The sequence below is a fragment of the Bos indicus genome, chromosome 6 (assembly GCF_029378745.1).
Source record: "Bos indicus isolate NIAB-ARS_2022 breed Sahiwal x Tharparkar chromosome 6, NIAB-ARS_B.indTharparkar_mat_pri_1.0, whole genome shotgun sequence".
NCBI classification, from domain to species: Eukaryota; Metazoa; Chordata; class Mammalia; order Artiodactyla; family Bovidae; genus Bos; species Bos indicus.
In genome coordinates this window covers 45,597,680-45,613,563 of record NC_091765.1, presented here as the reverse complement: position 1 = coordinate 45,613,563, position 15,884 = coordinate 45,597,680, and the positions used below count along the sequence as shown (strand labels likewise).

The window sequence follows — 15,884 nt, the reverse complement described above, 5'->3', positions numbered from 1 at the left end:
CTATCTGAGCCCCAGTTTCTTCATCTGCAAAATGGGAAAATGATTTCTACCCCATAGGACTAGGTAAGAATACATAAGATAATTATGTAAAGTGTTTAATACAATGCCAGCTATAAAGCACATACTGAGATTTCAGGTATCATTATTTTAATAAATACCAGCTATAAAGATTTATGTCTCAATGTCTCTAATATTAAGGAATTAGGTTTATGTCCAACCAAAATTTCTCCTCCTGTAATCTAAACCCATTTCCTCTTATTCTGTGCAGACAGAAGAACATCTGTTCACCATTCTCAATACAATATCCCTCAATATCATTTAAGATACTGTTAGTACATCTGCTGACATAAATTTAAACTGAAGAAATAAACAGAAGGCTTAAATAACGGAAAATATTTAAACTATACACTGTAACCTAAGGAATACTCCAAAAACTGTGGGACAATGTCAATTACCATTATTTAACAAATGTCTTCCTCTTTAACCAAATCCCAAATAGCTGATAATATATCCATATCAATTATTTAATTTACATATATATTAAGACCAGTATAGCTGTAGATCAACCATCATTGAGGTGTTCTTCCTTGTGTGAGCAAGGGAAAAATACAATCCCCCTTTTTTTTTTTGGAAGAACCAAAATATCCTTTAATGGGTGAATAAACTGATATCTCTTTACAATAGAGCATCACTTGGCAATAATAAGAAACAAAATAATAAATGAAGCATAACTCAGTAATAAAAATTCAAACAACTTGGATGGATCATAAGGAAATTACAGTGAGTGAAAAAGTCAATCCCTGGCATACAGGTGGCTGCATGCAGGCCTTCCACAGGCTCTCATGTCTGTTTGGAGAAGGCTACCTTTTTTTTTTTTTTCTTTTCTTTTTAAACTTTATATAATTGTATTAGTTTTGCCAAATATCAAAATGAATCCGCCACAGGTATACATGTGTTCCCCATCCTAGACCCTCCTCCCTCCTCCCTCCCCATACCATCCCTCTGGGTCGTCCCAGTGCACTAGCCCCAAGCATCCAGTATCGTGCATCGAACCTGGACTGGCATCTCGTTTCTTACATGATATTTTACGTGTTTCAATGTCATTCTCCCAATCTTCCCACCCTCTCCCTCTCCCACAGAGTCCATAAGACTGTTCTATACATCAGTGTCTCTTTTACTGTCTCATACACCGGGTTATTGTTACCATCTTTCTAAATTCCATATATATGCATTAGTATACTGTATTGATGTTTTTCCTTCTGGCTTACTTCACTCTGTATAATAGGCTCCAGTTTCATCCACCTCATTAGAACTGATTCAAATGTATTCTTTTTAATGGCTGAGTAATACTCCATTGTGTATATGTACCACTGCTTTCTTATCCATTCATCTGCTGATGGACATCTAGGTTGCTTCCATGTCCTGGCTATTATAAACAGTGCTGCGATGAACATTGGGGTACACGTGTCTCTTTCCCTTCTGGTTTCCTCAGTGTGTATGCCCAGCAGTGGGATTGCTGGATCATAAGGCAGTTCTATTTCCAGTTTTTTAAGGAATCTCCACACTGTTCTCCATAGTGGCTGTACTAGTTTGCATTCCCACCAACAGTGGGAATTTTTTTTTTAATTAAATTTATTTATTTTAATTAGAGGCTAATTACTTTACAATATTGTATTGGTTTTGCCATACATCAACATGAATCCACCACGGGTGTACACATGTTCCCAATCCTGAACCCCCCTCCCACCTCCCTCCCCATACCATCCCTCTGGGTCATCCCAGTGTACAATCCCTTTTTAAATGTATTTCTACCGCCCTCCACTTTTTTCACTGCTTCACAATGCAATAGATATTTTTTTTAATTAAAAAAGAAAATGTTATTTACATAAAATTCAGCACAGCACACTTGTCCAAAATGTTCTCAGTAGCAGTGGGCAGAGCCAGAGAGAGAAAAAAGCCAAGGTTTCAGCTCTAAGCTTCCATCAAACACAAATAAGGGAGCATAATTATTCATATTTTAAATTACGAAAAAGCACTCAACATTACCCTCTTAAAATGAAATTGGCCACAAAGAATTATTCTCTCCATTGAATAAGGCAAACAAAACCAATCAGAAATGCATACACTTGAAAACTGCTCAAAAGGACATCCATTTAATTTGGCCATTCATTCTCTTTAAATGAGAGCCAGTTACCAAGTATGAAACATGTTCTACACACAGGAAATGTAATCAAGAGCTGAATAAAATTAGTTCACGAAATGAACTTAAGAAATTCAGCTTTTTGATATAACTTTATTTGGATGTAGTTTGCCAAACAGAATTTCACATCTTTCATGCTAAAATTGGAGCATACAGAAATCCATCTTAGCAAATGTTAACTTCATATCTTCTTTTTCTTGTTGCTCACTTGCTAAGTCACATCTGATTCTTTGCAACTCCATGGATTGCGGCATGCCAGGCTTCACTGTCCTTCATTATCTCCTGGACTTTGCTCAAACTCATGTCCATCAAGTCAGTGATGCAATCCAACCATTTCATCCACTGTCACCCCTTTCTTCTCCTGCCCTCAATCTTTCCCAGCATCATGGTCTTTTCCAGTGAGACAGCTGCATCATGGTCTTTTCCAGTGAGACAGCTCTTTGCATCTGGTGGCCAAAGTACTGAAGCTTCAGCTTCAGCATCAGCATCAGTCCTTCCAATGAATATTCAGGATTGACTGGCTGGATCTCCTTGCTGTCCAAGGGACTCTCAAGAGTCTTCTCCAGCACCACAATTCAAGAGTCAGTTCTGTGGCATTCAGCCTTTTTTATGGTCCAACTTTCATACATACATGACTACTGGAAAAACCACAGCTTTGATTATATGTACCTTTATCAGCAAACTGATGTCTCTGCCTTTTAAAACACTGTCTAGGTTTGTCATAGCTTTTCTTCCAAGGAGAAAGTATCTTTAATTTCATGTAGTCACTGTTTGTGGTGATTTTGGAGGCCAAGAAAATAAAATCTGTCACTGTTTCCACTTTCCCCCCCATCTATTTGCTGTGAAGTGATGGGACTATATGTCATGGATCTTCTTTTTTTGAATGCTGAGTTTTAAGCCAGCTTTTTCACTCTCCCCTTCAGCAAGGGGCTCTTTAGTTCCTCTTCGCTTTCTGCCGTTATAGAGTGGTATCAACTGCATATCTAAGGTTGTTGATATTTCTCCTGGCAATCTTGATTCTAGCTTGTGATTCATCCAGTCTGGCATTTCACATGATGTATTCTGCATATAAGTTACATAACCAAGGTGACAGTATACAGCCTTGACATACGTCTTTCCCAATTTTGAACCAGCCCATTGTTCTATGTCCGGTTCTAACGGTTGCTTCTTGACCTGCATAGAGATTTCTCAAGAGACAGGTAAGGTGATCTGGTATTTCCATCTCTTTATGAAGTTCATATCTTAGATGTTCAGAAAAGGGCATTTAGGACTTCCCTGGTGGTCCAGTGGTTAAGAATTCACCTGCCAATGCAGGGGACATGGATTCTACCCATGGTCCAGGAAGATTTGACATGCTACAAGGCAACTAAGACTGCGAGCCACAGCATCTCAGCCTGCACTCTAGAACCTGTGCTCTGCAACAAGAAAAGCCACTGCAATAAGATGCCCATTTGCTGCAACTGGAGAAAGCCCATACCCAGAGACCCAATGCAGGCAAAAATAAATAGAAGGAGGGAGGGAAGGAAAGGAAAGAACATGTACAGCACGTATACACAGAGCCCTAGAGTTGAGATGGTTCTCTGCAGCTCTGCAAAGACCTTCTGTAGGGCAACAACAAGCCAAATTCAAAGTGCCGAAGGAACTATCTACTGCCACACTATACTACACAGGAATGTTTCCCTGATTTAATTGTGGTCTCTGTGAAAAATGTGAACCAACCCCACACTCCATCATAACGTAAATACAGGCAACAGGCAGAGTTCATTCTGACTAGTAACATATTTCAGTTAAACCTGCTCTCTCTTAGCACTCAGTGCTGACCTTTTACAGAACTGACTCAAAAATAGAGTAGCTTTCAAAGAAGCTAAGCCAAGAGACCATAGTTCAATACCTTCAGCTTTTGTTTGCAACACACAGAGGTTTGCAGACACAGAAAGAAAAAAGCATCTGTGTGTTCCATAGGTTATAAAACAACTTTATCTACATTACCTACTCCCTACTTAGACCAGGGGATTTAACTATAGGCTCAAGAAAGGTGAAACTGCAAGGTATGGCATTTAAGGCAAAAGAGTCAAAGCACAATATAAATCTTTCAAGTTAAAAGTAAACCAGTAATAAGACTTAGAATTTCTTTTTAAGCAATTTTTAAAAATTAATGTGACAATGATTAACTTAAAAAAATAATACTAGTAAATCAGATAAGATGCAAAAAAGAGTTTTGGAGAACAGTGCACACTGATGGGAATATGCTTCACTTACTTCACACTACTGAATGGTATACTTAAAAAACTGGCTAACATGGTAAATGTTATACTATGTATATTTTATTGCAACTTTAAAAAAAAAGCAAGTAAATCAGGGCATGAGCAATGAACAACACAAAATAAAATTTTTTTAAAATTTAATTTACAAAAACAACAGAAAGAATGAAGTGTTTAGGAATAAATTTAAAGAAGAAGTGCAAGTCCTGCACACTGAAAACTATAAAATATTGTTTAAAGAAATTAAAGAAGAGCTAAATAAATGGAAAGATAGCTCATATTCATGAAACAGAACACTTAAGATGGAAAGATGTGGGTTTGACCTCTGGGTCAAGAAGATCCCCTGGGGAAAGACATAGCAACCCACTCCAGTGTTTTTGCCTGGGAAATCCCATGGACAGAGAAGCCCAGTGGACTATATAGTGCATGGGGTCACAAAAGAGTTGGATACGACTTAGTAACATGGACTGCAGCCTACCAGGCTCCTCCGTCCATGGGATTTTCCAGGCAAGAGGACTGGAGTGGGTTGCCACTGCCTTCTCCAAGTAACTAAACAACAACCCCTCAAATTGATCTACAAATTCAATGTGACTCCTATTAAAAAGCTCAGCTAGCTTTTTACAAAAACTGACTAGGTAATTCTAAAATTCATACAGAAATGTAATAAGCCCACAATAGCCAAAATAATCTCAAAAAAGAATTGAGTTGAAAGATATACACTTCCCAATTTCAAAACTCACTACAAAACAACAATTGAGATTGCATGGGCCTGGCATAAGGACAGACACAGATAAATGGAATAGAATCTAAGGTCTACAGATAAATCCACAGATACATGGTCACGTGACACAGATAAATGGAACAGAATCTAAGGTCTACAGATAAATCCACACATATATGGTCACATGGTTTTCAATAAGGTTCCAAGAGCATTCCACGGGAAAAGAATAATCATTTAAACAATGATGCCAAGGCAACTGGATATCCACATGTAAAGAATGAAACTGGACCCCTACCTCACATCCTACTAAAAAATTAACTCAAAATTAACTAAATGTAAGAACTAAAAATTAAAAACTCTTAGAAGAAAAGAAGTATAAATATTCATGCTTTTAGACTAGTAATAGTTTCTTGGTATGACACCTAAAACACAAGCAACCAAAGAAAAGAGAATAACTTTTGACTACATAAAAGTGAAAAGACAACTCACAGAATGAGAGAAAATATTTATGAATTATATATAAGAGTCTAGTACCCAGAATACATTAAGTACTCTTTCAATTCAACAATAAGACAAATAATCAATTTTTAAAATTGAGCAAATGACTGAATAGACATTTCTCCAAAAAGATAAACAATTGGCCATAAGTTCATGAAAAGATGCTCAACATCATTACCACAATGAGATACTATTTCAAAAAGACAGACAGTAACAAGTGTTCATGGGCATGTGAAGAAATTGGAACTCTCATATATTGCTGTTGGGAAAGAAAAACTGTGCAGTCACCTTGGAAAACAGTTTGGGAGTCCTTCAGGAAGTTAAACATAGGATTACCATAGGACAATTATGACTGTGACTTTGGTCAAGTTATTTAATTTCTTTGTACCTCAGTTTTCTGTTCTGAGGAAAGGAGAATGTTAATAGTATCTATCCTAGAGGGCTACTGTGGGGACCAAAGAATTTAGAATAGGGTTTGATATGTGACAAGCATTTACTAAATATCAGTTATAGTTAATATTTCATGTTATTATAAGAATTCAGAAGTTAAATTTCTACCTTTAAAATAATACCTTTATAATCATTTAATAATACTTTAGGAAATAAACAAGGTAGTTAAAAAAGAAATTGATATATTCACTCAATGGAATAGTATACGGTCATAAAAGGAAGTACACTTAGATGCTACGACATGGAGGAATCTTGACAACATTATGCTAAGTGAAAAAGGTCAGACACAAAGGGCATATATTGCATGATTCCATTTATATAAAATATCCAGAAGAGACAAATCCGAATGAAAGAAAGAAGACTGACGCTTATCAGGAGGAGTAAGGAGCTTATCAGGAGAAGTAAGGAGTCTCTCTTTAGCATGATTAAAAATGTTCTGCAATTATGGGTGATAGATTGCAGACACAAAACAGTGAATATACCAAAAATTGCTAAAATACACACTTTAAAATGGTCTATTTTAAATGAGTTATATCTCAGTTTAAAAAAATAAATTGACTTTATCTTTAAGAAGTCTGTATTATCACTCATGGAATTTCATTTTCCCAAAGATTACTAACATCAAATAGGTATTTGTAAAGAGTGTGCTCGTCTTGTTAATAAGGAATGAGTTGCAGAAAATGTGGGTTATTTCTGAGACACATACAGGCTTACAGTAGATAACCCAAAGCTAACCTGGAAATCTAAAGAAAAATAAATGATGAAAGTTGTACTTTTTATTGTGACTTCTACACTTTAAAATTCTGTCTGCCTTGTTTTTAGGGAGAAAAAGCATATGTAATTTCACAGAGAATCTGAGTAACGCTGGAGAGAACACAACAACTACTGGACTATTGGCCAAATAGGTTCTATCAGATTAAAAAAAAAACTTAAAGACTCATTCCTTCAATACACTCAAGAACAAGAAAAATATACTAAGGACATGGTGTCTCACAGACTTACCATGAACTCCTAGAATTCAAACAATTACAGAAAACAGGAAGAGTGCTTCAAGTTTACAGAATCAGAGAGTCCGTGGATGGACACATCTGCCATCCTGTGCTGTAAATCAAAAATCTGTATCTTCTCAATTACAACCAGAGGGAAGACTCAAAACGTGGTCCACTGTCTCATCTATTTGTTCGAACATATCAGGTGCTGTTTAAATTCTGATTCTCTCCCACAAAGCTTATCTGTTTGCTTATTAATTAGCCTCCGCCTCAGAACCTATTTCCTAGTTAGCACTCCCTTCACTCCAGGCTTCCCCCAGTGAAAGGTAGTATGCACATCCTTCATTAAAAATATTAAAATACACATCTTATCCCATTTAAGACATTATGATAAAACAAAATCCTAGACGAAATTCAGAATTACCCTTGAAAAGTAAGTATATAAGAAGAAATTTCACTCAGTAGAAATGTATGTCTAAATTATAAGCCAAAGACAACTAGATACATTCACAGAAAAAATTTAGGAAGCATACTAGCAAAAAGCCTACTGCCTCCCTGTCAGCTGGTAAAGAATCCTCCTGCAATGCAGGAAACTGGGGTTCACTCCCTGGGTTGAGAAGAACCCCTAGAGAAGGGAAAGGCTACCCACTCCAGTATTCTGGCCTGGAGAATTCCACAGACTGTATAGTCCATGGGGTCGCAAAGAGTCGGCCACAACTGAGTGCCTTTCACTTTTACATGTTGAGTTTATCTAACTGAAAAAATACCTTATAAACAATTACTACTTCTATATTAAGTAAAGGATTATAACAGGATTAGTAAAAGGAAAACATTAAAAAAAAACAGAACACAATGAAGGAGAATAAATATTATACTTTGTAAACCTACCGAAAATCAATATCCAATAAAAGGCTTCTAATGTTAGACTTCGTGCCACCTGATTCTTTCAACCTGATCAGCTCATGTAACCTAAAGCAATTAGTGAAAGCAAATTTAGTAAGAAACGACTAATGTCACATGTAACAAACAAAAAACCCATCAGTGGTCTCCTGATATTTCTAACATTTCAATGAAACACTGAAGAAAATTTGGCAGGTATAGGCAAAGTTTCAATTTTGAAGTATTTTTAAATGCTGGATCTCATCTAAAACAGAAAACTCTAGAATTAATAGTAAATAACTGAAGATTCAAACCAGAATCTTCTACCATACATCAGAAATCTGGAAAGATTTCTCTTGAATGGAATAAAAATTACAAACTCCTTCAGAGAAGGACTACACTGTATACTTAAGGTTGCACGTTGTACCCTCTATACAGCAAATAACTACTCACTACATTTTCTTACAGTTTAGAAAGTGGTGATGGGAGAAGCCTTTAAAACACTGTTATCACATACCTTGGGGTCCCAACACACAGTACTCTTCTGAATCCAAGGTTCGAGAGCAGGTCTACCAAGAACAGACAGCTCCGGTCAGCAAACAAATACTGGGCATTTGTCTTCTTGTTTTCCAGTGGATAGAGGAGTTTACTGGGCCTTTTTAACTGGGTGATAGAAACATCACCCACTACCTGATGTTCATGATGCTTCTCCTCATCATCCGGCAGCAGCAACTGCTGACAGCTCTGACAAAACTTTCTCTGAGACAAGGGCAACTCGATAAACTTCAAGTACCTTCAAGACGTGACAAAACACAAAGCAATACAGTCTCAGTTGGTGACTTTAAAGGCATTTGATTTTTGCCAGTTTTAATATGCAAAAAGTATTACTTCTTAAAGAGTGCTGCGCGTGCAAGCATGCATGCTAAGTCACTTCAGTCGTGTCCAACTCTTTGCAGCCCTATGGACTGTAGCCCACCAGACTCCTCTGTCCATGGGACTCTCCAGGCAAGAATACTGGATTGGGTTGCTGTGCTCTCCTCCAGGGACTCTTCCCGACCCAGGGATCAAACCTGTGTCTCTTATGTCTCCTGCATTAGCAGACTGGTTCTTTAACCACTAGCACCACCTGGGAAGCCCAAAGAGTGCTGTATGAGGAAGTAAAGGTACAAAAAACTGTACAATGTTGGCTAGAATTTATGTCTGGCTGCATACCTAAAGTAGAAAAGGATCAGCGATTTCGTAAGAATTGAGATGCTCCAATTTAGCCACTGGATAAAGATCAATATTCATTTAAAATGTGAATATAATATATTACTCAAACAACTTAATAGTAATGGAGACTACTATCACCTTTAAATTTATTGACAAATCCATGTATTCCAACTTGGAAGTGTTAACCAGTCTGGCTCAGTAAGACAGTCATTTTAAAATGAGAAATTAAGATCATTCTTCAATTTCTTATGGCATACTTAGCAAGAAAAATTACCTCTTAAAAGAAAAAATGTTCCCACAAAGTTCCTCTATTCTTAGCACTATTGATGGAGGCAGTTCTGAGAAGCTCACGTGCAAAACAGCAAAACATTCTGTCCTGCTGACCTCTGGGGTTCCACAGGCTGGTGTGCAGAAGTGCCCTTCTCGGGGGCTTTTCTGCTGCTCCACAGGGTTTTGGAGCTGGAGTCACAGAGACCAGTAACTCATTAAGCCAGCACTTTGGAGGACTCAGAGGAATCCTTCATCTCTCGAGCACTTAAAGTTAAGCAGAGAAATTTGGTTTTGATCCTGTGCCAACAATCTTCTGACAATGAGTTACTGGAACCTGGAGACTAGGAACTGTGTGCAGTACCACAGGCATTTTATGGTGGACAACAGCCCATTTCATGAGATCAAGCCCTGAGCCTTTGGAGTGGGAGCACTGGCTCCAAGACCCTGACTACCAGAGAACTATCAAATAGTGAGAACCCACACAAAAGAAACCACTTGAATACAAGACCCGGCATCATCCAACTACCAGTATCACCCTGTGCAGGAGGCCTCATCTAAACAATAAACAAAACAAAAATACAAACCCAATCATCAGCAGACAGGATTACCACCTCACTCAGCCTTGCCAATCAGAGGAAAACATACAAACAAACAAAAACTCAGCACAAACCTCACCCTATTCAAAGCTTACACAAACCACTGGATCAACCTTAGGAGGGCAGAAACCAAAAGGAAAAAAGAATTCAACCTTGAAACCTGGGAAAAGGAGACCTCAAATACAGTAAGTTAAAAAAAAAAAAATAATAATGAAAAGGCAGAGAAATACCACACAAATGAAGGAACAAACTAGAAACACAGAAGTCCAAATAAATGAACAGGAAAGAGGCAAACTACCTGAAAAAGAATTCAGAATAATGATAGTAAAGGTGATCAAAAATCTTGAAAACAAAATGGAGAAAATGCAAGAATCAATTAACGAAGACCAGAAGAATTAAAGAATAAACATACAGAGACAACACAATTACTGAAATTAAAAATACTCGAAGTAATCAATAGCAGAATATCTGAAACATAAGAACAAATCAGTGAGCTGGAAGAGAAAATGGTGGAAATAACTCCTCAAGAGCAGAATAAAGTAAAAAGAATGAAAAGAATTGAGGAGAGTGTCATGGACCTCTGGGACAATATCAAATGCACTAACATTCAAATTATAGGGGTCCCAAAAGCAGAGAAAAAGAAAGGGTATGAGAAAATTTTTAAGAGATTATAGCTGAAAATTTCCCCAACATGGAAAAGGAAATAAGCAAGTTCAAGAGGTACAGAGAGTCCCACACAGGATAAACCCAAGGACAAATACACCGAGACACATACTAATCAAACTAACAAAGACTAATAACAAACTTCAGTTCAGTTCAGTTTGGTCGCTCAGTCGTGTTCAACTCTTTGCAACCCCATGAATTACAACACGCCAGGCCTCCCTGTCTATCACCAACTCCCGGAGCCTACCCAAACCCATGTCCATTGAGTTGGTGACGCCATCCAACCATCTCATCCTCTGTCATCGCCTTCTCCTCCTGCCCTCAATCTTTCCTAGCATCAGGGTCTTTTCCATTGAGTCAGCTCTTTGCATTAGGTGGCCAAAGTATTGGAGTTTCAGCTTCAACATCGATCCTTCCAATGAACACCCAGGACTGATCTCCTTTAGGATGGACTGGTTGGATCTCCTTGTAGTCCAAGGGACTCTCAAGAGTCTTCTCCAACACCGCAGTTCAAAAGCATCAATTCTTCGGTGCTCAGCTTTCTTTATAGTCCAACTCTCACATCCATACAGGACTACTGGAAAAACCATAGCCTTGACTAGATGGACCTTTGTTGACAAAGTAATGTCTCTGCTTTTTAATATGCTGTCTAGGTTGGTCATAACTTTCCTTCCAAGGAGTAAGCATCTTTTAATTTCATGGCTGCAGTCACCATCTGCAGTGATTTTGGAGCCCCCAAAAATAAAGTCAGTCACTGTTTCCCCATCTATTTGCCATGAAGTGATGGCACCAGATGCCATGATCTTCGTTTTCTGCATGCTGAGCTTTAAGCCAACTTTTTTGCTCTCCTTTTTCACTTTCATGAAGAGGCTCTTTAGTTCTTCTTCACTTTCTGCCATAAGGGTGGTGTTATCTGAGTATATGAGGTTATTAATATTTCTCCCAGCAATTTCTTAGATAAAAGTGCCTTAGGAAGCAAGTTTTGTTATTGGACGATGCTAAAGCTGAAACTCCAGTACTTTGGCCATCTCATGCGAAGAGTTGACTCACTGGAAAAGACTCTGATGCTGGGAGGGATTGGGGGCAGGAGGAAAAGGGTACGACAGAGGATGAGATGGCTGGATGGCATCACCGACTCGATGGACGTGAGTTTGAGTGAACTCCAGGAGTTGGTGATGGACAGGGAGGCCTGGCGTGCTGCGATTCATGGGGTCGCAAAAAGTCAGACATGACTGAGCGACTGAACTGAACTGAACTGACTGAAAAGAAAAAAACAGAGATTAAATTTCTAATTGCAAAAAAAAAAACAACAAAGAATAAAGGCATTAAATATTTTTGGACTTGGAAGAATACGGGTTATACGGTTTTGTAATCTGGGTACTTCATGCAGAAACTGCTGGTCAGTTGGATGTCAAGGAGAAAGGGCAACTTTTCCAGTCAGGAGCAGTTCAGAAAGTTTGAGGACAGATTTCTTCAAGAAGGTGAAGCTGAGAGATTATGCTACATCTAAATGTTTTGAGGGAGTTCGGACAACAGGCAGAGAGTTCGCAGTTGAATCATTTCTGAAGCACATAAATAATTAAACAGACAGTCATTACAAAACAAATAAACTCAAAACTGTTATTAGCTAGTTGGAAAACAAAAGTTGTACAGAAAAGAAGTTATTATGATTAATACATGTTTTAATATAAATGGAATCACACAATAGCCACATGGATATTTTGATGTAAATTATTTTTTAATTAATAAAAGCCTTTTTTATGAAAGAATTAAAACTGCTGGAGGATAAATTTCAGCCAAATGAAACAACAGTAGACTGTCAGTCAGCACTAAATCCATTTGACCACAGACTAATATGAGAAAAAAATATGAGTATCAGAGTATAAAATGGAAACAATAAAAATCCAAATAAAACCAGCAGAAGAAGGGGAAGAGAAAGGGGAAGTTAGCAGAAGTACAGTGATGATTTTCTCATGTTTTAGAGCCAAAGGCCAAATATAATTTAAAACTGAAAAATCAAGTAAAAGTGCTATAAGCAATAATCAAAGGTATGAGGTTAACCCTAAAAAGAAATAATCAACTGAAATCAGATAGTAACTACAGAGAAGGAAAGACAGAAGAAGGAGAAATATATAAAGTCACCATTTCTCATTTTTAGATGAAGGAAGGCAACATAAAAAAAAAATTAAATCTGGTTTAAAAAACCACAAAGGCAACCATGAAAACAAAAATACAGAAGGAACACACATTAAAAAAATAAAAGCAAACACAGACCATAGAGTGAAAGAGAATAAAAAGAAGCAATAAAAATCATACAACAAAACCAGGACCAAGCGTATCTATCGTACCTACCATTCAAACAGGCTAAATAAACCCACCCATTAGAAGAAAGACTGGATCACAAAAGCAAAATCCAATCAGCCTATTTCATCACTTCTAAGATGCATATATTTTCATATTTTAGCATCAAGGATATTGAGACATGATTTAAAACTGCCACCAGCCAGACTGTAGGTGGAGTGTCACTGCCATCATCCTATGACTCAGTCCCGAAACACAAAGTTATTGTACTGCAGTCAAGGACCAAACCAGAGCAACAGAGCTGAGGCATGTAAGTTGCTTCAGTTGTGTCTGACTCTTTGCCACCCTATGGACTATAGCCCGCTAGGCTCCTCTGTCCATGGGATTCTCCAGGCATTAATACTAGAGTGGGTTGCCATGCCCTTCTCCAGGAGATCTCCTCAACCCAGGGGTCAAACCCACATCTCTTACAACTCCTGCACTGGCAGGCAGGTTCTTTACCACTAGCACCGCCTGAAGAAGCCCTGGGAACCGAAGCACACTTTTGATATCAGAGAAGTAAATACTCATCATTGAATGAATGACAAAAACAATCAAAGGCTTTACAGGAAAAAGGAGAAAGGAAGCTCCCCAAAGACATGATGATATGTCAGCTTCTGCTACTTAAAAACAGTCAAAAAGACTGCCTATCACACACCCATTGAAGCCAACTGAAGGCAGGAGAAAGTGCAAATCACCAGGAAGAGACTAAAGTTCAAAGCCAGGGGCTAGTGTGGCAATTCACTAACTACATGGGACTATCTTAAGGCACTTAGTATAATTATTTTTAAGAAAAGAAAAAGAACAATGTTAAATGAACCTCCACTTACATATTTTGTGTCTGGTCAAAACTATCCTTCAGAAAGTTTTTATTGCTAGTTTAGTAACCTTCTCTTGACAAGAACAACTGAGATCTTAGGCATATTTCTATTCAAAATTACATCATCATTCAAAGACATGGCTTTATGTAACATTCAGACATAAGAGTTTTTTTAAGCTTGGTAGGAAGAAGATGAGACTCTCCAGAGCGAAGGATTACTCAGCGCTCCCTCCTCATTTGTACTTACTACACACACCCGGGGGCAAGAAGAAATTCATTCTGCTGCACGGCTCAGCATGACTCACAAACTGCAGGCTAGCATTCTGAATGTCACTTTTATTGATCTCCATTTGACGTTCCATTTGCCTTTCCAGGAGTAGACAAATTATGTTTATGGCATTTCCCTAATAGCAGACCTTGAAAATCTGAGTTTAAATGAGCTCTGAAAAAAATATAACCAAATGAATTATCAACTAAACAAAACTATTTGGATGCACATAAATTAATGCTGATTTTAGCATTAAAATATATCTTCTCTAAGACTTCAGGGATCATGATAAAGATGCCACCATACTACATAATAGAATACATACCAGGCAGCTAAAAACTGTAAGGAAAGTCAAGTCTCAGGCACAAAATGTAAATCAGTCAGCTGAACACATATGAAATATAAAGCATGGTTCAAAGAGTAACATTAGGAAAATGATTATCAAATCCTATATTGTAGAACTTAGAAGTCTGTGCAGCACTGCCAGTTCCATAATAAAAATCAAGTAGCAAAGGTCAATTTATCTCAATAACTACAATTGTTCTTTTCTAACAACTTCAAAAGTAAATCAATGAAAAGCTAATGCTATGTCACAGTAACAGATAAAAGTGTGCTTTATAGAATAGATATAATGTTTAAATGCATTTTAACACTTTCAAATATAGTTACTTAATAAGATAACACAAATGAGTTGTATAAAATTAAATTAGAAAACAATTATAATCTCAAGTAATAGTATGTCATCCTTAGGTCCATTACACACAAAAATAATTTGCTAGTCTCAAACTGAAGACACACTAAAAGAATATGCAATTAATAGCATAGAACAGGTAATTTAATAAGCTTTGGTTTTAGAAAGGCAACATTTTTAATTTTGAAGAATGACTAATTTCAAACTTTTCACTCTGTAGCAAGCAAATAAGAAAGCATAAGAGCATCAGCTATAAAGTGATACAGTAAAATCAATGACACTACACTTTAAAAAGTGGAAACTTTTACCAATCCTCCAAAACCTATTTAAATACCATATCCTTAAACTGAAATCAGTTAGTGAAGGCACAAGTAATCTGTAAAGCTTCTGACCTTCCAAAATACCCAGTTTTTTCTAAGAATACTGGCAACACAGTACATTCTTCTTTGAACTGTATTATTTTTAAATATATCTCAACTCCATTATTACTAGCATTTTAAGTTCTTTTTGAGTCCTCGCCAAAGAATGAATAAATGACTGGATGGATGGAAGGATAGATAAACGGACAGAGGCCTGGGAAACAAAATCTGAGGTTTTGGATCACAGATGATTTAAGACAAGCTCTCAATAATCAGCACTGGAACAGATGAAATTATGGCCCCCAGGAAATAACCTTTTGAAAAAATTTTAATATTTTCATATTCTAGCCAGTGTTTTTATTTCTAATTATCATGAAATATGCATTTCAAAAATTCTTCAGTATCAAAATCCATACTCTGGCAGTACAAAGATTTGCACAGTGGTTTAGCTCCAGGCTAAAATCTTATTATGTAAGGAAAGAAGATCATCTAAATTTTCTTATGGAGTTTAACTGAATCACCAATATTTTTATGCAATAACATGAAATACATGCTTATTAGCTAAAAGTGACATGGTTGAGTACAAAACTAAGTACACATTATGACCACAACCCCTTTGCACAGGAAAAAGGCCAGAAGTACTAGAAAATGACCAAAGTGATGGCTT

General features: G+C 37.2%; 1 protein-coding gene across 7 annotated transcripts in view; it reads right to left on the bottom strand.

Moving 5' to 3' along the window:
• The window catches only part of ZCCHC4 (zinc finger CCHC-type containing 4), a 50,851-nt gene that overhangs the window by 26,380 nt on the left and 8,587 nt on the right, over nucleotides 1-15,884 (bottom strand). For 5 of the 7 annotated variants that reach the window (XR_011567132.1, XM_019962541.2, XM_070791243.1 and 2 more), the window contains exons 4-5: nucleotides 8,516-8,791; nucleotides 8,008-8,088 (exon numbers count right to left, since the gene is read on the bottom strand). The exons of 1 other annotated variant lie outside the window; for it this stretch is intronic. Coding sequence is in view for 5 of the 6 variants with exons in the window: in XM_019962541.2 (XP_019818100.2) it covers nucleotides 8,008-8,088; nucleotides 8,516-8,791 (357 nt within the window). In the remaining variant the exon portion in view is untranslated. The remainder of the gene's footprint in view (nucleotides 1-8,007; nucleotides 8,089-8,515; nucleotides 8,792-15,884) is intronic. One more of the 7 variants, XM_019962539.2, reaches the window with a different exon arrangement.